We start from the raw sequence: 26,661 nt of genomic DNA, 5'->3' as shown, positions 1-26,661 counted from the left end.
GGCGCGATAAAACATTTCAGAGAGAGAGAGAGAGAGAGAGAGAGAGAGAGAGAGAGAGAGAGAATATGACGATAAAAACTTATTCCAATGGAAATAAAATACCAACAAAACCAACAACTCGTCAAGAGAGTTACAAATGTAAGCTTTGCATGAGAGTTTCATTGTTAATGCTTCGGAAAAAAATCTGTTTTTGGTATGCAATCATGTTAGCACGAAGCAATACATCACCTATTCGATCGGTTGACGCTGACGGAGCTAGGATTTTCGCATAGCGGGAGCGAATTTACACAATCAAAAACATTAAAAAAAGAGACACAATAATATGAATTTTTACTCAGGGCCGGCCCAACCCTAAGAGGCCTGGGCCTTGGGTATCTTAAAAATGTCCAATTTTTGGGGCACTCTAATTTTTTTAGTATTTGTGTTCTACTAGGATTCTTTTTTAACCCAATACTATAAAAAAAAGAAGTCCATTCAACATGCAAAAAAGGCCTAACATGCAAATAAAGGCCCAAAAACTAAAATAACCCAAAAACTCGGTGGCATTTTTGTAAATCAAAGAACTAATTGATCCACTTTCGAAAAAAAACTCCAAAGCTTTGGCACGTTTTTTCCATTACTCTCTCTCTCTCTCTCTCTCTCTCTCATCTGGAAAATAACTACTGACATATCATATCACAAATATCCCGACCTATTGTTCTTTCAATTCTTAATTTTAGCTACAACTTAATTTTGACTTTAAATTTTCAATGTATAGCTAGTGCTCAATGATTTTTATTTCCCTCATAAACTCCTAGCTATAATATATTTTCCAATTTTCTCCCCTCTCTCTCACCCCTCATCCTTTTCTTAACATCCCTCCTCACGTGCAGCCGTGTTTGAGGTCTGTTACGTGTGGCAACTTTTTGGGTTCTATCATAGTGCAGCATTTTTGCTGGTCTGTCATCGTGGGGTGTGGATTGTGAATTTTATAAAATGTGGGAGTGGAACGGGCTCCGCTATAATACCATGTATCAAAATTATTATCCACGGCTTAAAAATGAATCTGCGAATCCCATTGCTTGGGGCTCTCAAGTATCAAATCTGCAAATTTTACTTGGATATTATTGCCACTTTACTCCTGCTTTCCCTCTGTGTTTACAGCCGTCTTCTCCACCGTTTCTATGGCTCCTGTTGTATTTATGCGTTTGGCCACTGGCTGGGAAATTTCCTCCACTCTCATGAGTGTTTTTTCTCTCCAATTAACCATTTCCACCCTCCTCTCTTTGGCATTTTCCCTCTTCTTTTTTTGAACCGACATTTTCCCTCATTAAAAACTCCACTTTCGTACAATATGCCTTCAAGTTTGAGGTTGCCGATAACCGAATATGTGATCGTTTAGTAGCTGGTCTAATTTCACACTATGAGTTTGATGTTATACTAACAGAGTTGAGAAATCTAGAACCAAGATAATTATAATCTACACAAACCACAGACTCCGAGAATCCTAGACCTATGATGCCAGAGAAACTAGTTTAGTATCATTGGATTCTAGAAGTAACTGTCCCATTGGACATTGGACTTTGTGATATCGAGCCTGCCAGAGTCATTTAACTGTTATTATTGTTGTTTTCAAGAACAGAGGTACTCGATGTAGTTAATTGTCTGATATCAATATTTTTGCCTCCTCCTCCATTGGTGTTTAGCTTATGCATGTGTGTGTATAGTATGTGGTTGCTACTTTTTTTTTTTATAACTCAAGCGTCTGGACCAGGTTACGCACACCTCGACTAATCCCGAAGGACCAATCCCACTGCTCACTTACGGGGATACCAATTTAAAGCTAGGGTAAAGCTCTGTATGGCCTCGCCTCGGAGGAGTTGATAACACCTAAGAGGTTTCGAACCTGATACCTTAGGAGGGAGCGAACTCCTAAGTCTCAGGCTTTGACTACTAGGCGAAACCCTTGCTACTCTTGACAGCTATAGAATTCGTATATAGACGTATAGGGCCGCGATCCTGCAAGAATGAAGTTAGGGCCTAGGGGTGCGAATTTCGAATGCAAGGAACCCAACCACAAACTTTGAGGGTTTGAGTCGAATACTTTTGGCACAAACACGAACATGATACGACTCAAAAACACAAAGAATTAAAAGGAATGAAAACGGGTTGGGACTCGTGTAACTCGGGAGGACCAAGATAGCCGTTTAATTGTCTGTGTCGACCCATTTACCTGAAATGACACAACATGTCATCTTTTGTTCTGATTGGAGTTATTTTTTCAGTATTTGACGCAAGTTCTTTTAGTTTTCAATTTTTTTTAGGCTTATTACATAGTTTCTGGTGCACTTGTACCGTTTTAGATAAAATTCGCAAGCACATAATTGGTTTTGAGACTTATATCTAGTCGTGACTTAAGCTATTTTTTAAATGTAATTTGACTATAAATTGTTGGTTAATTAGTTTTGTCAGTTTTATGATTTATGTGATTATGATGGTGTTGAAAAGTGCGTGAATTTTTCGATTAAACAAGTTGTTTTGTGTATCATTGTTACCTGTATGTTTTTATGGTAATCTTTTAAATATTTTTAGTTAATATGTTATCAACATCAATCCATAACTGACACGATTTTAAGCAGGTTGACTGGTTGAGCTAATGACACTAATCGAAATGGCACGAAACCCAAATGACATAATTCAAACACGACATGATGTCCACATGTAGTGAAATAACTTTCTGGATAAAAATATCCTAATTTTTTTCCTTTTTTTTTTCGGTTCCCACCGCACCCTAACCTGTATCTAGTGGTTGATATTGGTGAGATATATATATATATATATATATATATATATAGAGAGAGAGAGAGAGAGAGAGAGAGAGAGAGACTCAAATGAGGGAGTCCTTATTTTAGTTAAAATGCGGACCTCCTCATTTTTCCTATTTTCCGATCGAATTTTGATGATCCGAGTCGCTCAATGTGTTCAGAACGTGATTTTAAGGGTATTCACTTGAAATCGGCAAAAAAAATGACCGGAAAGGGCTTCATCCGAGCAGTTTTTGTTTGAACCATTCGATAAAAAAACAAACAAAAACTGCTCGGATGAAGCCCTTCCCGGTCATTTTTTTTGCTGATTTCTCGCGGGTACCCTAAAAATCACGTTCTGAACACATTGAGCGGTTCGGATTATCGAAATTCAATCGGGAAAGGGAGGTCCACATTTTATTAAAATGAGGTGGTCCTTACGGGAGACGGACTGTATAAATATATATATATATATATATATATATATATATATATATATATATATATATATATATATATATATATATATAAAATTACGTCTCGATGGATTTTCAGTGATAATATTATCTTCCGAATTTATTTAACCATATCAGTGAATGGCCATTCATCATCAGCGTCTTCTATCCCTACTGATGCTGCTAATTCCAAGCAAAACATGGAAGTTCAAAAGGCCACTGGTAGCCTCTGTTGCTTTCCTATTAATATTGCCGCCGCCGCCACCATCACCACCTCCACCACCATGTCCAACACCACTCCAGCTCCTCTAGAAAGCAATGACGACAGGAACCATACTTTTCAGTTATTTGATAAAATAGGTAAAGATATCGTCCATGTGAAGAAGACCTATGCTGATCTGAAGGATGGACCTGACATTCGCAAACAAATCGAAGAGGCCTCCAAAACATTCAAAAGCCTTGATGATTTGGTCAAACACAGCATATATAGACCCACAGAGGGTCCCATCGAAGCATATGTTCAAGAAGATCTCATTGAATTGAAGAAGAAAGTCACGAAACTAAAGCAAAAAATCCCATCCAAGCCCAAGCCTTGCTCCCCTTCTGAATCTGATCCCCATGGAAACCATCGTCCTAATGATTCTACACACAGTGATCCTACAAACGGAATGCGACACATGCGAGCAAAATTCTGAACAAATTGCCCAATTTATGCAAGAATGAAATGCTTGCACGCAGCTCTGAGTTCCAAGATTTCAAGGCACTTTACGCTGGCCTCGGTGACAAACAAAAGGTTTGTTTGTTGTGTTTTTCTGCTTTCCCGGAAAAAGAGATCATAAAGAAGACGTTCATGTTCTATTGGTGGACTGGAGAGGGTTTTGTGGCTCCAGTTAAGGGTACTGAAAAAACAGCAGAGGAATTGGCAAACGACGTATTTAGTGAGCTTATGGCAAAGGGCTTCATTGAGCCCATTTCTGAAAAGCGCACTTCGGATTGTTTGGTTAACAAATGCCAAATGAATCCTTTTGTTCATGCTGCGTGATTGCGCTTGCTAGAAGGGCTAAATTTTTGATTTTGATGCAGGGGGGAAACATACTGGTAATTTCTCCTCTTCTTACCGTGTATGCTTATTAGCGGGAGAAAAGCTGAAGGGAGAGGGTATGGATAATGTTCACATGTTGTTCAACGTTGATCATAAAATTCTTGATTTTGAAAAGCCCGAGCTGTTTGCAATGATGAAGAATAGCAACCTTCTTTGTTTGGGAAGGTGGCAGACCTCCCAAAGGCACCATATTGAAGTTGAGGACACCAAATTCCTAAAAGGCTTGAAAAACATGAAGCATCTCATGTTTCTAAGCCTCCAAAGAATTTCACAAATTATGGATCTTCCTACTTCTGTTTCAAACCTCATGAATATCACGATATTGGATATCAGCGCCTGTCCCAATCTTGAAAAAATTCCTGGAGAGATCGGCTTGCTTAAGAGTTTGACACACTTGGACATGTCAGAGTGCTATTTGCTAGTTAACATGCCCAAGGAGATTTCCACTCTCTTAGAACTTGAAGTTCTTAAGGGGTTTGTTGTTGAGAATTTGGAGGGGAAAGAAAAAGACTCTTGTACCCTTGAAGATTTGGCAGACTTGCCAAAGTTGAGGAAATTGAGCATTTTCACTGGCCGGAAAGACTTCCCTTGAGATTCTCAGCTAAGGGATCTCAACTGATTAAAGAAGCTTCTCACACTAACAATAGAATGGGGAGGAGATTCACAGGAGAAATCAGAAAACAATTCTATGGCGAAAAATCTCAGTGAAATAACACCAGCTATAGAATCTACCGAACAGAATTCTGGCGGTGCGGATACCCAGAATCCAGCCAATGGGGTTAATATCAGGGAAAGTAGCAATGCTGATAATGAAGCAGATTCAAGGGCAACACCATCCACCATGAAGTGATGCAATTGGCGTACACTGGACGTACCAACTAATTGTTTCAGAAAGACTTCTACATTGAAGACAAACACAGATGCAAGCCCAGAACTTCCAACAACTGGAGAAACTGGATCTTCAGTGTTTCCCTAATATTGATGCACCCAAATGGCTAATGGATAACAAACTGAAGAAACTTTATATCCAGGGAGGGACACTACGGGAGTTAGGTAAATATTGTGTTCAAGAAAAGGAGGAGTGGACAGTTGAGATTTTGCGGCTTAAGTTCTTGAACAACTTAGAGATGGGTTGGAGGGAGGAATTGATGGAACAGTTTCCGAAGTTGATTTACTTGGAGAAAGTAAGATGCCCAAAGCTCACATTTTCCCCGCGTGACGAACAGGGAGTGTGGATGAAAAAACCAGCAAAATCTAAGTGATTGTAATAACAGCAGATCAAATTATGTTATGTGGCGTGCCAATTCTCTTCATTAAGAAACGTTTATTGTTGAGTCCTTTGTAAAAATAAAATGTTCTTCTTTCACCTTCTTATGGTGAATGTTAGGAGTTAATCCTTTTTGTTATTTTTCCTTTGAGACCATTTCAGTTGTAAGACCTATCTCCACTTAAATTTGTGACTAGTATGTAGTAATTATCTTCAGATTATCAGGTTTTTTTTGCCAAAAGTTGAGAGGTAGTATTCAACAAAAGATTCCCATGGAGGAAGGTTGAGAGTCCACAGATCGGACACTCCAACAGAAAGACCGCTTATCTACGTAGGGTGCCCGGCGCTTGGTTGTTGTTTGATCTATTCGATTTTACGGAGCAAGTTGCTGCAAGTGAAACCACCGTTTGCAGTTTTTCTTCTTCAGATGACATGCATTTTCCCTTCTAGGCGGTGCCTTGTCATTCTTCGGTGGTGCGTCTATTGGACGAGATCACCCCAAGGATGCCGACTTTGCTTGTCTTGTATGCAACATGTTATCTGTATAGTCGTATTGCGTCATCGCTGCACCGGCTCATACATAATTTTGCTCTAACTTTATTTGGAGCCTCCCGCTAGTAGACCAATAGTCGGGCTGCGCGTAAGCTGATCCAAATTATCAAGAAAATAGCTGCACCAGTGGGTTCGCTGGAAGTTCATTATATTAATGAATTTCTTGCCATATTCTAAACCAAATGTGCTATTGACATTGACAATCCACGCACAGATTCTGCACATATTTCAATATGAGACCCACCACGGGTCCCACACAAACAATTCAAATCGTTCATTAAATGTAAAATATTTTTTCAAAGGCACTTGCAAAAAATCAGCTCAATCTGACACATATAGGTGTATGAAAAGTTAAATGATTGGATCGAGCACCTATAGATATCGAATTGAGCTGGTTTATCGAGAGAGCTTTTGAAAAAATATTTTACATTTAATGAATCACTCGGATCGTTTCTGTGGGACTTATAGTAGACCCCACATTAAAATCAGTGCGGAATCAGTGTATGCATTGTCTGTGTGAACAGACTTTAGTGATTTTAAAAACAAGTAGTCAATCATCATTTCCTTAGTTTGAAAGGGTTCATGGCCATCGAAATGTCAATGTCACATTGAACCACTAAAGGAGATCAACTATTACAATGATCTAACTGGAATTTCCCATTTACTACTAACCTCCATCATAAAGTTAGGTACAAATGAATTTATTGTTCCAGCTCATTATTCACGTTAGCTGGCATCATCACGTCATAAATGCCAAGTCAACTAAACTTGCAAAGACAATCTGACCTAAAATCAACCAAAATTAAATTGATATCTATCTCCAAGTGCTACAGATTACACTGAGCTGCCCTGCATTTATATTCATTTGCTTTTCTTCCAAATTCAGTAAATATTATTTCCACCTACATTTGAAAAATTAAATGCTTTCAGACTATGCTAATAACATATGAGAACCAGTATTCTTTTCTGGACCCATCAAAGTCAGCCTCTCATTTTGTTTCTATTGGTTTTTTCCTTTGTTTTTTTGGAGTGCCTCCATCAATTTTTGGAGTGTCAATATCATTTTCCTTTTTAAATAAGAGACAAGACAACAATGACAAAGTGGGGCTAGTCAAACGGAGTAAGAATCTTCAACACGAAATCCAGGTTATTTTTTTAGTCTTTGAATTAAATTCACTGAAAATGATGCCCCCTTCAAATTCATTTATGTTTTCCAGATGAAATGTCTAGAAATCCAGTGTTTGGGAAAAATGGGAATTAGACCCAGAAGTACCCATAACAGTGTATTTTTCTACTCTTTGATTTCTGTTTTCTATTATTTTTCATTGTTCTGTTATGGGGCTAACAGTATAACACAGGGCCAGATTATTAGAGATGGTGAAACAATTACCTCTCCAAGCCAAAAATTTGTGCTTGGTTTCTTTAGTCCTGGGAATTCGGTATCCCGGTACGTTGGAATTTGGTATAATGAAACTGAAATTCAATCAGTTGTTTGGGTGGCAAACAGAGAGAGTCCCATTTCGAGCGAGTTTGGAATTTTAACAGTTGGAAACGCCGGTAATCTAATGGTTCGAGATGGATATGGGAATCAAATCTGGTCTACGAAATTCCGGGCTGTACCAGGGAATTCAACTTCCACCGCGATTCTCATGGACACTGGGAACCTAATTCTCTCGGGCAGTGAAATCATCGGTGATCAAGGAAAGGCCATTTGGCAGAGTTTTGATGATCCAACAGATACGTTTCTCCCTGATATGAAAGTCTACATCGATGTCCAATTGGATGAGGGTGTTTTCACTTCTTGGAAAAGTGAAGATGATCCTTCGATTGGAAAATACTCAATGGGGATCGATCCACGTGGGTCGCCACAGATAGTGATATGGGACGGTTTAAATCGGCATTGGAGAAGCGGCCACTGGAATGGAATAATTTTCACTGGCGTTCCAACGATGAGGACTCTCTATTCATACGGTTTTAAGCTTATTAAGGAAAACAGCGGTACGTTCTATTTCACATACACATTGCCGAACGCCTCTGATCTAACGAGGTTTCGAATACGTCCGGATGGGATTGAAGAGCAGTTGAGATGGGATGAAGGTACAAGCAAATGGAGCACTGTGCAATTGCAGCCGAGTAACGATTGCGAAGTGTACAATAGGTGTGGTGCATATGGGATGTGTAATGTGATGGGAAAACCCATATGCAGCTGCCTAAAAGGGTTTGTACCTAAGTATGAGAGTGAATGGGAGGGAGAAAATTGGTCAGGTGGGTGTGTTAGAAGGACGAACTTAGGGTGTGAAAATATTAGTAGTGAAATTGGGGTGGCGGAGGGGGAACCGGTAGACGGGTTTTTGAAGATCGAGGGGGCGAAGTTACCGGATTTCGCGAGCTTGGTGATGGTAGAGAAAATCGATGAATGCAGACAGAATTGTTTGAAGAATTGTTCGTGTCACGCGTATGCGTTTGTTAGCGGAATCAATTGCATGGTGTGGAGCGGGGATTTGGTCGACATGCAGCGCTTTGTTGATGGCGGAAACGATCTATACATTCGCGTCGCTCATTCCGAATTAGGTCGAATTTTGAATTTTAATTGCTGTTAGTGTAATTTCAGAAAATCTTTTAAATTTTTAGAACTTACGTATTTTTTCTTAGATGGAAAAATTTGAGAAAAGTAAACTATGAAATCTCCGATCATGGATTCTAGCGGTAGATTTTGTTTCTAACATTGTTCCTGTTCCTCTCCAAATTTATAGGTAACAAAAGAAAGATTTCCAAGCTGTTGATAATTTTACTCGCGGTGATAGGAATATTCTTCATTAGCGTATCTATTTGGATACTTTGGAGGTTCAAAACAAACTCAAAACGTAGAATTTCAAGCAATCGGATCCCAACAATCGGCTCAAGAAGTAGAGAATATTCGACGGATTTTTCAGGGTCGAACGAGCTTGGAATTGGAGGGCAGCAAGGAAATGGACAAGAGTTATCGCTATACAGCTTTAGTTATGTAGCCGCTGCTACTAACAACTTTTCTGATGAAAACAAGCTCGGACAAGGAGGATTTGGCCCTGTCTACAAGGTAAATTTTTTCGGTCCTAGGATTAATTTATTCGACGTGCCAAACACCCTTGCCATCAAAATCAATATTCTAATTAAAAAAGTTTCCTATGTTGAGAATTATAAAAATAAAAATAAAACTACCAACTTTTTATGACAAAAAAAACCCTGCTTGTATGAGTTTTTTTATTTTTGCAGGGAAAACTATCAGGGAGAGAAGAAATAGTTGCAGTGAAGAGGCTTTCAAGGAAGTCAGGACAAGGTTTGGAGGAGTTCAAAAATGAGATCATTTTAATTAAAAAACTGCAGCACATAAATCTAGTCAGGATTGTAGGCTGCTGCATAGAGGGTGAAGAAAGAATGTTGCTCTATGAATACATGCCTAACAAAAGCTTGGATAAATTCCTCTTTGGTTAGTTAATTTCACCATGATCTTTTCTTCTTCTTTTTTCCTTGTTAATCCTAAGGGTCCGTTTGGGAACCGAATTATTTTTGCATTTTTCATTTTGGATTGTGAGTTATTGATTTTGGATTGTGGCCAGAATAAATTATGAATATGGTAGAGTGTTTGGGAGAGCATAATAAATTTTGCAACAGAGTAGTGTTCGGGAGGATAATATTCAAAATAGATTATGAATCGGTCATTTAAGGATAAATGCCCAAAATAGATTATAAATTGAGGAAGATAATCCAAAATGAGAATGAAAAATCTAATTAGTTCTCAGATTGTGCCTCTAAAGTGTAGTTTTCATAATGCATTGTGAGATCGAGAATCCATTCTCACACTACACTCCCAAACAAAAAAAGTAGGAAAATGCACAATCACAATGCACATTCTGCCTCCCAAACAGGTCCCAAATATGAGATGTAATTAAGCTCTACCAATTTTGACAGATCAGACTAGGCAAGCAGAATTAGACTGGAGAAAGCGCTATACAATTATTGAAGGGATTGCACGTGGACTCCTTTATCTTCACCGGGATTCAAGACTTCGGATAATTCATAGAGATTTAAAAGCTAGTAATATTTTGCTGGATGAAGAAATGAATCCAAAAATCTCTGATTTTGGTATGGCCAAAATGTTTGGGAGAAACGAAAATGAAGCAAGTACAAGCCGAGTTGTTGGCACATAGTAAGTTAAAGTTTTTTTTTTTTTTTTTTACATACGAAGGCTTACTGATTTCACTACATAAATTTTCACTTGGATTTTGCATATTATTTTCTAAATGCAGCGGTTATATGGCTCCTGAGTATGCAATGGAAGGCTTGTTTTCTATCAAATCCGATGTCTATAGTTTCGGGATACTACTATTAGAGATTGTATGCGGCCGGCGGAATAGTAGCTTTCATTCACCTGAATACTCAAACATCATTGGATACGTAAGTTTGAAGACTATGCTCTCTGATTTTATTGTTGAATTTTAGTTTCTATCTTCATTTTGGTAACATTAAGAGTGAAATAACAACTTTTTATTTCATTCATGTCCGAAAATAAATCTTCTGATCATTTACATCATTTATATATAATACAAAATACAGACCATGGGATGAGAGTTAACAAGATAATGAAGCCCAACAACTCAACCAATACGAGAAATGAGTCCATCAAAGGGGAGAAACAAAGAAAGCAAAGAAGAGCCCTTCTAAGGGAAAAAGTTATCGATTCTTGCCTTTTGCCAAAATTTCACTCCTTGACCTCTAAATGAGGAATGTACAAGAGTGACCAACTGAACTAAACCCAATTGATTAATAATTCTTTAGAATTAGAAAACATCTTGTTAGTGTTTATTAATAAACACGTTGTTCTTAGAAAATTTGCCCCAACAATTTGCGAAACAAGTCCTTTTTGAATAAAACTTTTCTCTCTCGAAGTCAACTCGGCCTATAATTATGAAGGGATGGGATCCTCTCCAATTACTATTCCTATCAGTCCACATTTTTCTCACAATACAACATAGTCTTACCGGCAAGAATATCCTTGTGGGATCTACATTTGTAAGATACCTCCAACAACTGTTTCGGACAATTACTGGAGAGGATTTGGCAAATAGTAGTTTCTAATCATTTGTAATGATTGGGTACTTTTGAGCCAATTTGTTAATTGGGCCGTCCATTCCATATATAGTATGAAGTATGAACCCTTGGGGCCCTTGAGGCCTTAGGTGAGTGTTACCATCGTAAGGATCTACATCTTCTAAAAGCAAAAGGACCAACAAGAATTCCTACTAGACTAACTAAAGAGGCCTACAACCTTGGGGTTTGGGCGTTCGGCTCAATGGTTTTGTAGCGTTCCAAGCCTCCAAAGGTGTAGGGTTCAACTCCTATGAACAAGAGGTTGATTATCGCAGTAATTTAACAAATTAAATACTAACACATTAACAATATTCTATCGTCTTGAAAGAAAAAAACTAAAGAGGCCAGCCATTTAATGAGCCTTGTAAACTTAAGAACACTTTCAATTCAAAAAATGACATGATTTTTAAGACAAAAAATCTGGATAAAATATAGAAATCGTACTTAAAGTATTTAAAATAGTTTAAAGTGTGGAAGATTTGTTGAAGTTTTTGGTTAAGTTTCTAGTTTAGTGTATTAAGAATTGTAGGATACATGTTTATGTGTCTTTAAGGACCTGGGGTTGGCCATGGCCCTATTCCCCCAATATTCCTTTGTCTGTGCAACTAGCTCTTGCATTATCCTCTTTCAGTCTTTCATTCATCTATCGATCTTCATTTGTGGAATAATTTTCACCTTACTCTGAACTATGCAATCCTTTGATGTTATTGTGTAATTGCTAAGTCTTGTGTTCTTGTTCTCGTGCTGTATCCAAAAGGAAATTAATAAAAGAATAGAAATTGATAAGACACCGAAAGGGTATTGGAACAATTGATTGAGTGCTTGTGTAGTTGCACAGTAAGTACAACGAACTTGTTAGGGCCGTAAATGAACTGAGCCATTCGCGAACTGTTCGAGGCTCGGTTCGGTAAGAGCTCGTTCGAGTTCGATTCGTCTGCTAAACGAACTGAACCTAAACCTCAATTCTAAGCTCGTTCCGTAAATGAGCCGAACCTGAGCCTAACGGTATTCGGCTCGGTTAGGTTCGCGAACCTATACTTAAATTTAACTAATAATTCAATAGGGATCTATTTGTAAATGTGAAAATTTTTAAGGTTGTATATATAATTCAATACTTATTTTTCTCCCAAATTCTATACGATCAATGAGAGAGTTTGGGTTCGCTTGAGTTTAATGAGCTGAGCCGAATCAAACCTGAGTCTTGACGAGCTCCATTCGAGCTTAGATTCGGCTCGGCTCGATTCATTTGAGTTTAACGAGCCAAACTCGAGCCAAGATGTTCAAGTTCGAATCGAACCCGAGCCGAATCCGAGCCAAACTCGAGCCAGACTAGTATCTTAACGAACCCAACCGAGCCGAACCCGAGCCTTGAAAAATTTTAACGAGCCGAACTCGAGCCAAGTTGTTCAGGCTCGAATCGAACTCGAGCCGAACTCATACCTTAACGATCTCGAGCCGAACTTAACAGGGTTCGGCTCGATTCAATTCGTTTACAGCCCTAGAACTTGTGGGTTTAACTCTGATAGAGTGAAAATTGATACCCTTCCCGATGTATTGGTGTTAGGGTAACATAAAATTTTCTATTAGGTATAAAATAACGAAATTATAACATACCAAATAGACTTTTTATTTTAGTTTTTGAAATGATTTCAGGCATGGGATCTATGGGATGGGGGAAGAGCAATGGAGTTGATTGATCCTTCCATCAAAAGCTCATACTTCCAAAATGAAGTGATGAGATGCATACATGTAGCCATGTTATGTGTGCAGGACTCGGCAACTCAGAGGCCAAATATGTCATCTGTAGTTTTGATGTTGGAGAGTGAAAATGCCACAATATTGCCGATGCCTAGGCAGCCCACATTTACTTCAATGAGGAGATCTGGCGACCTAGAGGTGTTGAAGACATGCAATGATATTCCTTCCTCAAATGATTTGACAATTAGTTCTATTATTGGTAGATGAGTATTTTTCGATTGCGCTAGTTACACATACTTGGCACAAGCACTCATATCATTGAGGGCCTGTCATATACACTTGGCGCAGTGCGTGGTGGTTCTGCACCCGTGTAATATGTGTGCAGAACAAGTGTCAATAGCTTTTTTACTACTTTCTCTTTCTCTCTCTTTTCCCGTCTTCCGTTGCTAGCAGCAACTCGGTGTTTTGGAAGGTTGCAGACTTGGCACAAGCACTCATAACAATATATAGGAGGTTTATTGACGAACTTTTTTAAGAATCTACTGGAATGGTATGTTGTTCTCCTCCTTCGTAGCGAAGGCGTGCACAACACTTGTAGGCAAGACTGATTACTGCAAATGTAAACGTATGCTAATGATTGATTAGCATACATTGTTGTCATTTGATTGACATGACATTTTTGGTTAAACATATGCTAACGATTATATGCTTATACTTTCCAAATCAAGATACGAATCATGTTATCCTTTTGCTATTTTCAATTGTGTATTGTGTCATATTGATATTGGAACAATTTGGTAATAGTTTTTATTTCCAACTTTAGACAGATTTCTATTTCTAATTCTATGCACAGGCCTACGCATGCATTGATTTCAACTTACCCAATCTTGGGTTTGGTGTTTAAATCTTATTGAATTTAGGAATAATTGGATTAGATGACAAAGGCTCGAACGCTCGAGTGTTTAAATTTAATATGTTATTTAACAGATTTCTTTCCACTACTGAGCACCCTGTATATCTCTTGTATATATAGAGAGTTGGGAAAAATTTCATGTGATTTAGTAAAACAGATTTCATGTTCTTCAGTAAACAGAATAGAAATTGAATTATCATTAAAAAAGAAGAAAATATGGATACAAAAAAGACAGAAGGAAAAAAAAGATAACAATTTCTACCCCTCCCTCCCCCCGCGCTCTCTCTCTCTCTCGTGTTCCGATAAAAAAGAGAATAAATTCTATATACCGCCGGTATAAAAACTCCACTTTTCTACCACCGTCCATTATAGACCTCACCGAGCTTTTATTATTATAATATGAACCGTTCATACTATAAGACACGCAGTATAGTATTGCCATACAAAAAATCGGCTTCATCAAAAGTCGATAGATATATCAAGATTTGAATTTTAGTTTATAAAATAGAAGATTTGATTTCTGTCAATAATAATATAGATAAACTGTTTATTTTACAAAGCAAAATTCAATTTTTGATATTCTTATCGATATCCGATTAAGTTTATTTTTTGCATGAATAAATTACTATGTGAGATCTATAAGATAAACGGTTCAAATCAACAATAAATACACGGTAGGACTAAAAAAGAAGGTGATGGAAAAGTGAGATTTTTCATTGCAGGGTGTGAAAAGAATAATCTCGAAAGAAAACCCAATATTCGTTTTGTTAATTTTTTCGAACGCGAAAGAAGATAGCCGTTGAGTCACAAAACAATCTCTCTCTCTCTCTCTCTCTCTCTCTCTCTCTAGTCTACGCCCCAAACCAAAAGGAAATCTTCTCTCTTCACACACAAAAACTCAACAAGATCAGACCATACCGACTTACGCTCCTTCTCCAAACCCTAATCCCCCTAGGGCACCCCCCAAACCCTACAAATCCCCCATACCTCAACCTTCCTTATCTTCGCCCTCCATTCTTCCCCACGAAACCCTAGGGTTTCGTCCGTGATTGGTGCCGTGCGGTCGAATCGGTGGCTTCTTAAGCGGAACCTCTCGTTTCGTTTCCTGAAACCATAAAGACATCCCAGTTTCGAAGGTTTGTTCGGTTTGCGTGGTTTTTCGGCGTTGTGGTGTTGAGAATCGGTTGGATTGGGCTTGGGCTAAGGCTAGTGGGCCGATGCGATTGAGTGGTGGACTTTCTTGCCGCCGGAGCCTTTGCCGTGGGATCGGAAGGACTTCTTCAAGGAGAGGAAGCAGCAGCAACACGAGAGGCCGTCGCTGAATGCCTCACCATGGCGGCGGCCGCGACGGCGACTTCTGTCGGTCGGGATCGTCCGAGTTTCGCAGCAGACCTCCGGGTGAGTCAGTCCTTTGAATCGTTTTTTGTAACAGTTCTAGGTTATCGTTTCTGATGCTGAGCACCATTTTTTGGATTCTTGTTTTTCAACGGAAGCCCTAGAAACAGATATCCTAGGGATTTGACTTTCTTTGGTTTTGAAACATGTGTCATTGTTTATGGTATTTTTTGCCCAGTTTACTTCTTTCTGATTTTGGGCCCAAGTTTCAGATCATATTTTTGCTTATGGAAGCCCTAGAAACAGATATCCTACGTACTTTATTTGACTTTCTTTTGTTATACACATGTATAGATGAGCTGATTGTTTTTGGTCGTGATGCTTTCCCAAATCTAGGGTTTTCAGTTAATATTTTGGCCCCAATCTTAAAATCAACTATTTTTTTTTTCTATGGAAGCCTTGGTTACAGTTCAGATTGAGGAATTATTTTGTTCTTACCCAGCTATTCTTCTTTTTTCTCCTCTTCATGTATGCGTGTACTATCTTGTGCTGGTTTTGGTTGGTTATGTTTTTTTTACAGTGTAATCCTCTAGATCTGGAGTTTTCATGCTTGTACTCGGTTTATTGAGATCGGGGGCTTGTGTTTCCATGAGAAATGCCTATCTTTTGTGGTTTATGGAAGAAGTCATTTGCTTAAGTGATGTTATTGGTATCTTTCTCTTTTTAAATTTTTTTTCTTTTGTTGTCATCTGTTGAAGGTCATGTAATCAGGGTTGGCACCTCTATTCTGAAGAATCTGGGCATGGTTTCACGCGATCTCAGTCCAACGAGAAGATTGTAGATGAGAGTTCCCGGCCATCTGATACTCGTGCAGATGGAAAGTATAGCAGGAGTGGCAGGGAAAATCGGGGATCTTTCAGCCAAAAAGACCAGAAGTGTCACTCTCGGAAAAATGGTGAGTCCCCAAACGGCCTCAGCAGGCCACTTGACGTGAGCGATCAGAGGTCAGTTGATGGTGTAAATACAGTGAACTCTCATATCCTCATTCCGATTTTGTAAACACATGGGATCATTATAAGAGTGGTGGTGTCAATGGCTTGGGTACAGGCCAGAGATTTAAGAGTGAAAATTCGCTGGGATCGATTGATTGGAAGCCTCTTAAATGGGCCTGATCGGAGAGTATGTGCTCCCGGTGGGTCTGGTTTAAGCAATTCGAGCAGCTCAAAGAGCATGGGTGTGGATTCCAGTGAAGCAAGGGCTGAAGCTCAGATGGGGAATGTCACTCCAGTGCAGTCCCCTTCAGGTGATGTTGTTGCCTTTGCTACATCAGCTGTTGCCCCATCTGAAGAAACAAGTGCTAAGAAGAGGCCACGTCTTGGTTGGGGTGAAGGGCTGGCTAAGTATGAGAAGAAGAAGGTTGATGGACCTGATGATATTGCGGCCAACAATGAAGCAGGTTATTGTGGTAGAACTGAACCTTTGCAGTTGCAAGTCTAAAACTTGGCTGGTACAAGCCCTAGGATTGGGGGATTCTCAGTTTGTGCTTCCCCTGGTACGCCCTCCTCAGCTCCTCACCAGGTAAAATGCATGGTTCATTTCACATCCTTTTTTGGCATTTTGTTTTATTTGAAGTTTTCTCTGCATGGCTGGGAGGAAAGATAATATGTGCAGACTGATAGCAAATCTTGAATTATGAAGTGTGTTGCTTTAGACTCATAATTGACCTTAATTTGACTGTAGAACCTGTTGTTATTTCCATCTAGTCAACGATCGTAACAAACTAGGCATCTTTGCTTGGTGCGAAGGGAAGAATTCATTCTAGAAAGTTTGAAATGTGATTTGAAGTCTAGTATTATAATTTTGTGCGCAGAAAGATTCCAGAACTTTCAGTTTGCAGATTAATGTCATTGTTAACTCTAATTGGACCTTTATTATACGGTGCAATATGGTTTGAAGTTCGTGATCAGAACTTGATTCATCAAGTTAGCAGACTTGTGGTGCTTGTGATGCTTTTAGTAACAATTCAACCCTTGTTATACCATATGTTTATATCATTAATCTCAATGAACCTAGTGGGCTAGTGGCTAGTTCTTGGTAAATGCTCCCTTTCTGTAATTCTGAGAATACAAATCTACCAGCAATTGGGTGACCGCTGTACTAGTAGGTTTGATGCCCAAGTTGATTTAGAAATAAGTCAAAGAAGTCATTTTCTCCCGCAGGCCTTGGAAAAGTCGCACCATAGATGCTCCATTTTAGTATATTGGTAAACCTTATTGCATGATAGCCTCGTAAGATGCAGTAAGTGAACAAATTTGCTTACATGCAAATTTAATCATTCTCACATGATCATCTCTCTCTAATTAAAAGCTTTGATTAATTGCCAGCCGAAGTTTTGATCTACAAGAAGAAATCTACACTTATCAAAATTAAACTTGATTGGCTTTGGATAAAACCTATGGTAAAGTGCCATTCCGTTTGTCTAATCCCATGGACTATACCTATGTAATAATGGTTGGATTTTCATGGTAAATTACTTTCCGACCGACTTCAACAACATTTGTTGAAATGATTTTCGCACTTATCATTTTCTTTTATAAATTTACACTTTTTTTTTCTTGTTTTCTTTTAGGATTCTGAGGATGAGCCGGCCGATCCTAGCATCATTCTTGAGGAGCCGGACAGTGAAGCTCCCTCCTCAGATAGAAGGCGTTATGTACCTCAAGATCAAAAAGTGGGTTATAGCATTTATGAACATCTATAATGACAGTGCTACCGTTTAGGATTGCCTTGGTTTATTGTTTCAGTAGATTACACCTTTTGTGTCAATGGATTATTTTCTAATTCCACTTGTTTTTCTCAAATAATTCAGCTGGACCCTCTTGTGGCATCCTTTTCATGTGGGGCAGTGGGTGTAATCTCATCTTTGATGATACTTGTAGCGAACAATAATATTGAGCAACAATAGAAAAAATGTGGAAGTATTGCCATGGAACTGGTATGTGTTAATAAGTGTATTCGTGAGCTTGCTTCCTAGAGTTCTGTTATCATCTTCTTTGGAGTTCCATTTCATGAAGCCGTGCAAGTTGTTCAACTAAAGGAATTTTGAGAGAGTTTAGGTTGTCTCAAGGACCAGTGATGGAGATCATGCTATGAATACTTAAAGAGCCCTTTTAGACCATTCATGTTAGCTATCCTGCATATTGTAGCAGTTCACTGGCTACCATTGATTTGCATTTTTGTGTAGCTTTGAGTTGACTAACCTCAATTTATTGACTTGTTTCGTGGTTAGTAGACATCACTTTCCTATATCGACTACCATTGATTTGCATTTTCACCCCCTTTTATGCTTCCAACTTCTCTGTGCACCAATTCTAGATCTTTTAGGGTTCTAAGAAACAAATTATGACGTGCAAAATAACCTGTAATATTGTTTGAGCATTTGATCAGTGCAAGTCACACCTGATAGATGGAAATGATTTTCCTTACACAGTCTATGTAGTCAAAAACCATAAAATGGTGTGATATATCTGAGTTCATCATAGCCAGTTCAAAGTTCAGTTTAAATTCTATATTTAATATAGGATATGACGTGGTCAGCAGCCATCACCCCAACATTGGTTTGGTCGTTGTTTTATCCTCCCTTTACTCACCTAGTTGCAGTTCAACCTCTCCTTCGCATCCATTTTCGATCTTCTTTCCTTTGCATCTTCCAAAAACTGTAGTCAATGCATCTCAACAATTTCTAATTTTTTTTCGGTTTTAGCATCGGTACAGTGTTTTCAATAGCGAAAAAAGTGATTAACTTTCACTGAGGTTGTTTTGTGGTCCAAATTACTCCTATCCAAGCCCCATACGATAATAACAGAACGATTTTGATTCATACTTTTCATCTTAGACATTATTGCATATGGTAGAGGCACTTGTCACTCAACTTGGTGTGGTTGCTTCTTTTTGCAGCTTTGCTATCCCTTCCACATTTGACTTGCACTTCAACTTCTAATTCCAAATGCCTCTACTATACTTGTCAGCTTTATTTATAATTAATGGAAACACATGTGTCATTTAGCGTCATTTTTTTGGTTCCATTACTTTGGATTAGTTATGGTGAGGAAATAAGTTACGCAAGTAAAGTTTAAGCACCATACAGATCGGGAATGATGTTGAGTTTTTTCTCTTCCTATAATGTTTTTCTGTTTTAACAGTCCAGGTGCCTTTCAAGGGGCCATTGCAAAGACTGCATCTCGAATTTCCATTGCTGTTGGGGTTGAGGCCCAAGCGTCAGCGTTAGATCTGGATCTGGCATAGGCTTTTCCCTGAGGGATCTAATTTGTTGAAGTCAATAAGTGTGAAACCTGGATTGTTGTGGTATGGATCTCTAACTTGTGATGGTAGTTTTTCCTTTGTGCTCTCGTGTTTATCCCTTGTGATATAGTACGCATGAAAACTGCTTAAAAAAGAAGAGTGTATGTACAACTAATAAGTATTTTCCTGTAGTGAAGAGGAGCTATAATGCCATAGAAGAGTTTCAACCTTCAAGCTGGAATAAGTGAATAGTTATAGGGGGTCATTTATTTGTATTTTGTATTTTGTACTTTTCGGGTTGAAAGATACATGAACACCTTGTGCACCAGAGCATATTTTAATTTTTTATTTATCAATGTATACTTCTTTATTCATTAGTGGATGCTTGTATCTTTTTAATTGTTTTTAATGATTATGATCTGGAACTAGAATTGTTATTTTTTTAGGATAAAAGACAGAAAACTGTGATCTTTGACTTTTTAATTACGCTGTAACGTCATCTCTTGACTGTTTTAAAGCACTTTAATGATGTTTCACAATTGTCATCTTTTACTTTTAATTACGTTTAAAAAGCAATCTTTATAGATATTTTAACATTTAGACTTTTAATGACAGCACCATAGATCCCGTTCAATGACACTTTTAAGCTATCATCTTTTACAATTAGTGTAGTAGAGTTAAAAGCCAGTAGCTAGCTCATGATAATCCTTTCACCTATGAGTAGCCAGAACTGCAACTCTGCTATCTACATAACAAGGGAGGGAGGAATAATAAAATGTCAGTCTCACAAACTATCTCAATAGCATTATAAAGGGCTGTGATTTGGTCATTTTTTGATGTTTGGTTTTTTCTTGCTGTAGGTCATTACCTAAAAGGTTCATCGGAACATTGAGGTACACATTTTTTTGGTTCAGACTTTTTCTTTCGTATTCTTCTTTCGTATTCTTTTGGGTTTTGCCTATAGTGAAGGAGGCAGACAATGATTTTGGTTTCTTCTATAATAATTTTTTCCTATCTTCATGTACTCCATTGAGCATGTGTATTCATGAACATGTTTACTCACAACAAGCCCATTTACTTTTTGAATGGTACTAAAATGAGTTGCAACAAGTCACAACACATTAACTGATCACTACCTGTTTGATAAAAAAGCCTTTGCCAAGAACCGTTTTGATTGATGATTCCAAGTCATCAATGAACCTCAATAGAAGAACATTCACCTCATAGGTTAGTTTTGGTCGTTTAGGTCGTGGGTTTTTACCTATATGGACTAGCGTTTGGCTCCCATTCTACTTATGTGAAGCAATTAGCTTACTAAGATTGTTTCCTTGGCATGCATTTGTTATTTGAAGTTGCAATTGTAATGCTTTGAGTGTTGGCTTCAAAATAAGAATGGGAAGGGATGTTTCTAATATGCCAAAATTTTGGTGTTTGTTTAGTTTGTTCGTGGTCTAACCTTTTGTTGCTTTATTCTAAAAGTTTGTAATTGCTCATTGATTGGTCTTGAGAAGTAATTCTAAATTATGTAAATGTTCAATTTGAGGGGAGGACAAACACCACCTCCACTAAACACGGGGACAAATACTTAACTATTAGTACATGTTTGTAGAGTAGAGCAAGATAATCATTGTAAGTTATGCCTAATTACATTTGCGCATGCCTTTAGGCACGGGCATTTGCTAATACTTTTGCAATGGCGGGGGAGGTTGCATGTGCCACCTCCAGGTCGGTCAAAACAAACAAACAAACAAACAAATAATTTAGTTTCAAATTACACACACAACAACTCGAGGGAAAAAGCCCTATTCCTGTTATTCGAAGTTTACAAATCTTAAAACACCAAAGCCCTTTTTAGACTATCATTGCTACTCAAACTCGCCCTTCATTACGTTGGAGACCATCTTTGTCGCCATGGCTAGTCGGAGAACGTAGAAACCTAAAGTTGTGTACGATTTTCAGTCCGTTTCGTACGATTCTTTAAACTCTGATTACTTTATTTAACACTATTGTCCGATTCTCATCAACTAAGACTCTTAACTCCAAACTTCTCTCTCTCAGGTATAATGTTAAAGGTAGGCTATGTAATATACTCGAAATCCACACACAATCTGGATCATAACTTGTATTGTTTACTAATTAGTATTGATTATTCTCTTCCACCGAACCAACAATGTGACAAACAATTCTAAATAATATGGGAAGTACCAACAATCTTGTATTGTTTATTTATTCAATAGAAGCATAACTTGTATTGTTGACCCACTATTGACCCTCCTATCCTAATGTATATTTTGACATTTCATTTTTTATTTTGGATTTAGTGGTGCGACTCCAATCCCGATCATATTTGTGGCTTTGAGTCTTTGTATATAGTTGATAACCAATCTATTTTGTTTATTCACAGATTGATTCGCGCTAATTTTGGAAATTGGTCCTTTGCTCATTCTTGTCGGTCGCTACGGTAATACTCATTCTTTTTTATACTCTCTAGGGAGAAAGTGGGATACCCTTGCATCCCTCCTTGACATTAAATGTGTGAAGTTTGTTTTAATGTGGTGCTTGTCAAGGGAGAAAGTGCGATGCAATGGTTTCCCCCCTTTTAATTACATTGTATTGCTTATCTATTTAATGGTTACTTCGTCCGTTCTAAATTCTTTGTCCTCTTTCATTATTTGTGTTACTCAAACAATTGGCTATATCACCACCGATGGTGGTAGCCTGGATGGCAAAAGCCTCCTTCATTCCCAGGCAAGACTTAAGTTCGATTCTTGTCAGTGGCAAGGGAATGAAGGATTTGATTTGTTCCCTTGCCATTCTGTACCTAGGTGGTGCTGTGGTGACGGCTGTCCTCACGAACAGTACCTATGGCTAGAACCGGATATTCTACAGCGGATAGGGAGCCCTTGTGGTCACGCCCAAGGGGGGTTGCTACGTTAGTCGCTCCCTCCCACCGTTTCCCTAGTCAAAAAAGAAAAGAAAAAACAATTAGCTATATCTTTTAATTTATAATTATAATATTTTTTTATATCAAATATGGATATTGTTTGATAGATCTCAAATAATTTTATTAAACAAAGTTTTCAAAATCGTAAAAAACATTATAGGCTGTGAGATAGACAATTGTTTGATTGAGACAAAGTGCGAGAGGGCCAAGAATTTGGGATGGATGGAGTAATTTTTTTATACTTGCTAAGGGAGAAAGTAGGATATCCTTGCATCCCTCCTTGACATTAAATGTGTGTAATTTATTTTGTTGTGGTGCTTGTCAAGGGAGAAAGTGCGTTGCAATGGTTCCTCCCCTCTTAATTACTTTGTATTGCTTATCTACTTAATGGTTACTCCCTCCATTCCTAATTCTTGGTCCTCTTTCAGTATTTGTGTCACTCAAAAAATTGGCTATATCTTTTAATTTATAATATTTTTTATATCAAATATGGATTTTGTTTGATAGATTTCAAATAATTTTACTAAACAAAGTTTTTATAATCGTAAAAAACATTATAGATTGTGAGATATAGACAATTGTTTGAGTGAGACGAAGTGCAAGAGGACCAAGAATTTGGGACAGAGGGATACCCTTGCATCCCTCCTTGACATTAAATGTGTGAAATTTTTTTTGTTGTTGTGCTTGTCAAGGGAGAAAGTGCGATGCAATAGCTTCTCCTTTTAATTACTTCGCATTGCTTATCCACTTCATGGTTAGTTCTTTTTTTATACTTGCTAAGGGAGAAAGTGGGATACCCTTGCATCCCTCCTTGACATTAAATGTTTGGAGCCCACTTCGTTTGTTCTTCAAAGCTAGTGGAGCCCGGTAAAGAAAAATGGAGCCCAATAAAACAAATATAGCGTTGATGGGTATAGATCCAAAAGCAAGTGAGCTTCCTCAAATGTGTGCATTTAGATTTCCTTTTTCCCTATTAATTTAAGGATTAAAGAGTCATACTAGAGTGAGTGTATTCCCTCCCATCGTCCAAAAAAATTAGGGATCCTCTGTTCCATTGATCAAAACGCCCCCGAGAACATTACCTGTTGCATTTCTCGTGGACGCGGTTCACTTTCCTCTCTCTTAACTCTCATACTGCTCGTCATCTTCTTGGATTTACGGACCTTTTGTTGACAATATAGTAATACTACAATTGCTTTTTCTTTTTTGATTTCTATATATTCTTTTGTTCTGTGAGCTAATATTGTATTTATATTATTTTTGCCTACATAAGTCACTGATTTTAATATTTTTTTTTCTATTTAACATATTTTTCTTGTTTTCTTGTGTGATTTTGCGATTTCTATTATTTTTTTGATTTTTCTTTATATTCGCATTTTTCTGCCTAATTTTGTACTTGTTCTATTTTTGTCTATACAAGCAGGTAATTAATTTTTCTTTTTGCTTTTTTGATTATTCAAATGAGGTATATAAAATATGTTTTCTCGTCTCTCAGGCTAATTTCATAATTCATTTTATTTTTACTTTTCGGTGGTTTTTTTGTCAAAATATATCGGGATAAATATGTTTTAGTTTCGAATATAAAACTTGACCATTCAAACAAAGTACTTCTCTCGCATATCTCTACCATGAGTAATGTTTTGAAATGCCGATGATTTTAGCCTTATTCTTTGGTATAGATATGTTTTTCATAACGGACTTTTCTCTCGCATTATCAAGCCTTAACAATTCGAACAACCGACTTCTTTCTCGTATTAATCATTCGAAAAACAACTTCTCTCTCGCATTATCAAGTCTTAACAATTCGAATAACCGACTTCTCTATCAAATTAACCATTCGAACATTGGATTTCTCTATTGCATTATCAAGGCTTAATCGTTCGAGCAACGGGCTTCTCTATCGTATTAACCATTCGAATGAAAGACTTCTCTCTCATATTACCCATTCGAACAATAGACTTTTCTATCGAATTAACTATTAGAACATTGGACATCTCTCTTGTATTATCAATGCTTAACCATTCGAGAAACGAACTTCTGTATCATATTATCCATTCGAATGACGGACTTCTCTCTCGTATTAATAACTAACTTCTCTATGGAATTAACTATTCAAACATTGGACTTCTCTCTTGCATTATCAAGGGTTAATCGTTCGAGCAACAGACTTATCTATCGTATTAATCTTTCGAACAATGACTTCTCTCTCGTATTTACCAATCGAACAACGGACTTCTCTGTCGTCTTAACAATTCGAAAAATCGACTTCTTTCTCGCATTATCAAGGTAAAACCGTTCGAGCAACGTACTTCCCCATCGTATTTAACATTTGAACGATGGACTTCTCTCATGTAATAATCATTCAAAAAATGGACTTCTCTCTTGCATTTTCAAGTGTTAATCAATTGAACAACGGACTTCTCTCTCGAATTAACTATTTGAATATTGGACTTCTCTCTCGCATTATCAAGGTATAACTGTTCGAGCAATGGATTTCTCTATTGTATTAACCATTCGAATGAAAGACTTCTCTCGCTCACTATCAAGTCTTGATCATTCGAATAACGGACTTCTCTCTCGAATTAACTTTTCGAACATTGGACTTCTGTCTTGCATTATCGAAGTTTAATTCTTTGTGCAACGGACTTATTTATCCTATTAACCTTTCGAACAATGGACTTCTCTCTCTTATTAACCAATCGAACAACGGACTTCTCTCTCGTATTAACAATTCGAATATCGGACTTCTCTCTCACGTTATCAAGGCATAATTGTTCGAGCAACAGACTTCTCTATCGTATTTATCATTCGAACGACAGACTTCTCTCTCGTAATAATCATTCAAAAAACGGACTTTACTCTTGCATTTTCAAGTGTTAATCACTCGAACAACGGACTTCTCTCTCGAATTAACTATTCGAACATTGGACTTCTCTCTTGCATTATCAAGGTATAATCGTTCGAGCAACGGACTTCTCTATCATATTAACCATTCGATTGACAGACTTCTCTCTCGCATTATCACGTCTTAATCATTTGAAAAACAAACTTTTGTCTCGAATTATCTATTCGAACATTGGACTTCTTTCTCGCATTATCAATGTATAACCATTCGAATTACAGACTTCTCTCTTGTATTACCCATTCGAACAACAGACATCTCTCTCGAATTAATTATTTGAATATTGGACCATTTGAAAGATGAACTTTTCTCTTGTATTAACCGTTCGAGCTCGAGCAATGGACTTTTGTATCGAATTTATCATTCGAACAACGGTCTAATCTCTCTCGTATTCGAAAAACAGATTTCTGTCATGCTTTATCAAGTCTTAACCATTCGAACAATAGATTTCTCTCTCGAATTAATTATTCGAATATTGTACCGTTCGTATGACGGACTTCTGTCTCGTATTAATCATTTGAGCAATGGACTCCTCTATTGTATTAATTATTTGAACGACGGACTTCTCTCTCGTATTAATCATTCAAAAAAAGCACCTCACTCTCGTATTGATCATTGAAAAAATGGATTTCTCTCTCACATTATCAAGTCTTAATCATTGTATTAACCAATTGAATAATTGACTTCTCTCTCGTATTAACAATTTGAAAAACGGACTTCTCTCTCGCATTATCAAGGATAACCGTTCGAGCAACGGACTTAACTATCGTATTAACCTTTTGAACAATGGACTTCTTTCTCGTATTAACCAATCGAACAACGGAATTCTCTCTTGTATTAACAATTCGAAAAACATACTTCTCTCTCTCATCATAAAGGTATAACCGTTTGGGCAACGAACTTCTCTATCATATTTATCATCCAAACGACGGACTTCTCTCTCGTAATAATGATTCAAAAAAAAAGGACTTCTCTCTTGCATTTTCAAGTGTTAATCATTCGAACAACGGACTTCTCTCTTGAATTAACTATTCGAACATTGGACTTCTCTCTCGCATTATCATGGTGTAATTGTTCGGGCAACGGGCTTCTCTATCGCATTAACCATTCAAATGACAGACTTCTCTCTCGTATTAATTATTCGAATAATTGACCATTCGAATGACAGACTTCTCTCTTGTATTAACCGTTCGAGCAACGGACACCTCTATTGTATTAACCATTCGAATGATAGACTTCTCTTTCGGATTATCAAGTGATAACCGTTCGAGCAACGGACTT

General features: G+C 37.7%; 3 protein-coding genes across 3 annotated transcripts; all 3 read left to right on the top strand.

Annotated features, from left to right (window-relative positions):
• The first annotated feature begins 3,962 nt into the window (after nucleotides 1-3,962).
• LOC131317242 (disease resistance RPP13-like protein 4) lies at nucleotides 3,963-4,932 on the top strand. The gene is made up of 2 exons (XM_058346804.1): nucleotides 3,963-4,233; nucleotides 4,322-4,932. Exons 1-2 carry the CDS (start codon nucleotides 3,963-3,965, stop codon nucleotides 4,930-4,932), a joined length of 882 nt encoding a protein of 293 aa, XP_058202787.1.
• A 2,272-nt stretch (nucleotides 4,933-7,204) lies between these two features.
• Nucleotides 7,205-13,597, top strand: LOC131311644 (G-type lectin S-receptor-like serine/threonine-protein kinase B120). The gene is made up of 6 exons (XM_058339172.1): nucleotides 7,205-8,730; nucleotides 8,913-9,235; nucleotides 9,412-9,625; nucleotides 10,108-10,345; nucleotides 10,446-10,593; nucleotides 12,940-13,597. The coding sequence occupies exons 1-6, from the start codon at nucleotides 7,377-7,379 to the stop codon at nucleotides 13,249-13,251; spliced, it is 2,589 nt and encodes an 862-aa protein (XP_058195155.1). The 5' UTR covers nucleotides 7,205-7,376; the 3' UTR covers nucleotides 13,252-13,597.
• On the top strand, nucleotides 13,537-18,213 carry LOC131317241 (uncharacterized). The gene is made up of 6 exons (XM_058346803.1): nucleotides 13,537-13,578; nucleotides 15,108-15,295; nucleotides 15,991-16,236; nucleotides 16,345-16,810; nucleotides 17,862-17,963; nucleotides 18,102-18,213. The coding sequence occupies exons 1-4, from the start codon at nucleotides 13,537-13,539 to the stop codon at nucleotides 16,727-16,729; spliced, it is 861 nt and encodes a 286-aa protein (XP_058202786.1). The 3' UTR covers nucleotides 16,730-16,810; nucleotides 17,862-17,963; nucleotides 18,102-18,213.
• The last annotated feature ends 8,448 nt before the right edge of the window (nucleotides 18,214-26,661 follow it).

Source organism: Rhododendron vialii, chromosome 2a, assembly GCF_030253575.1.
Source record: "Rhododendron vialii isolate Sample 1 chromosome 2a, ASM3025357v1".
In the NCBI taxonomy this organism is placed as follows: Eukaryota; Viridiplantae; Streptophyta; class Magnoliopsida; order Ericales; family Ericaceae; genus Rhododendron; species Rhododendron vialii.
Note: the sequence above shows the minus strand (reverse complement) of the source record. Positions and strands in the feature narration are given on the sequence as shown.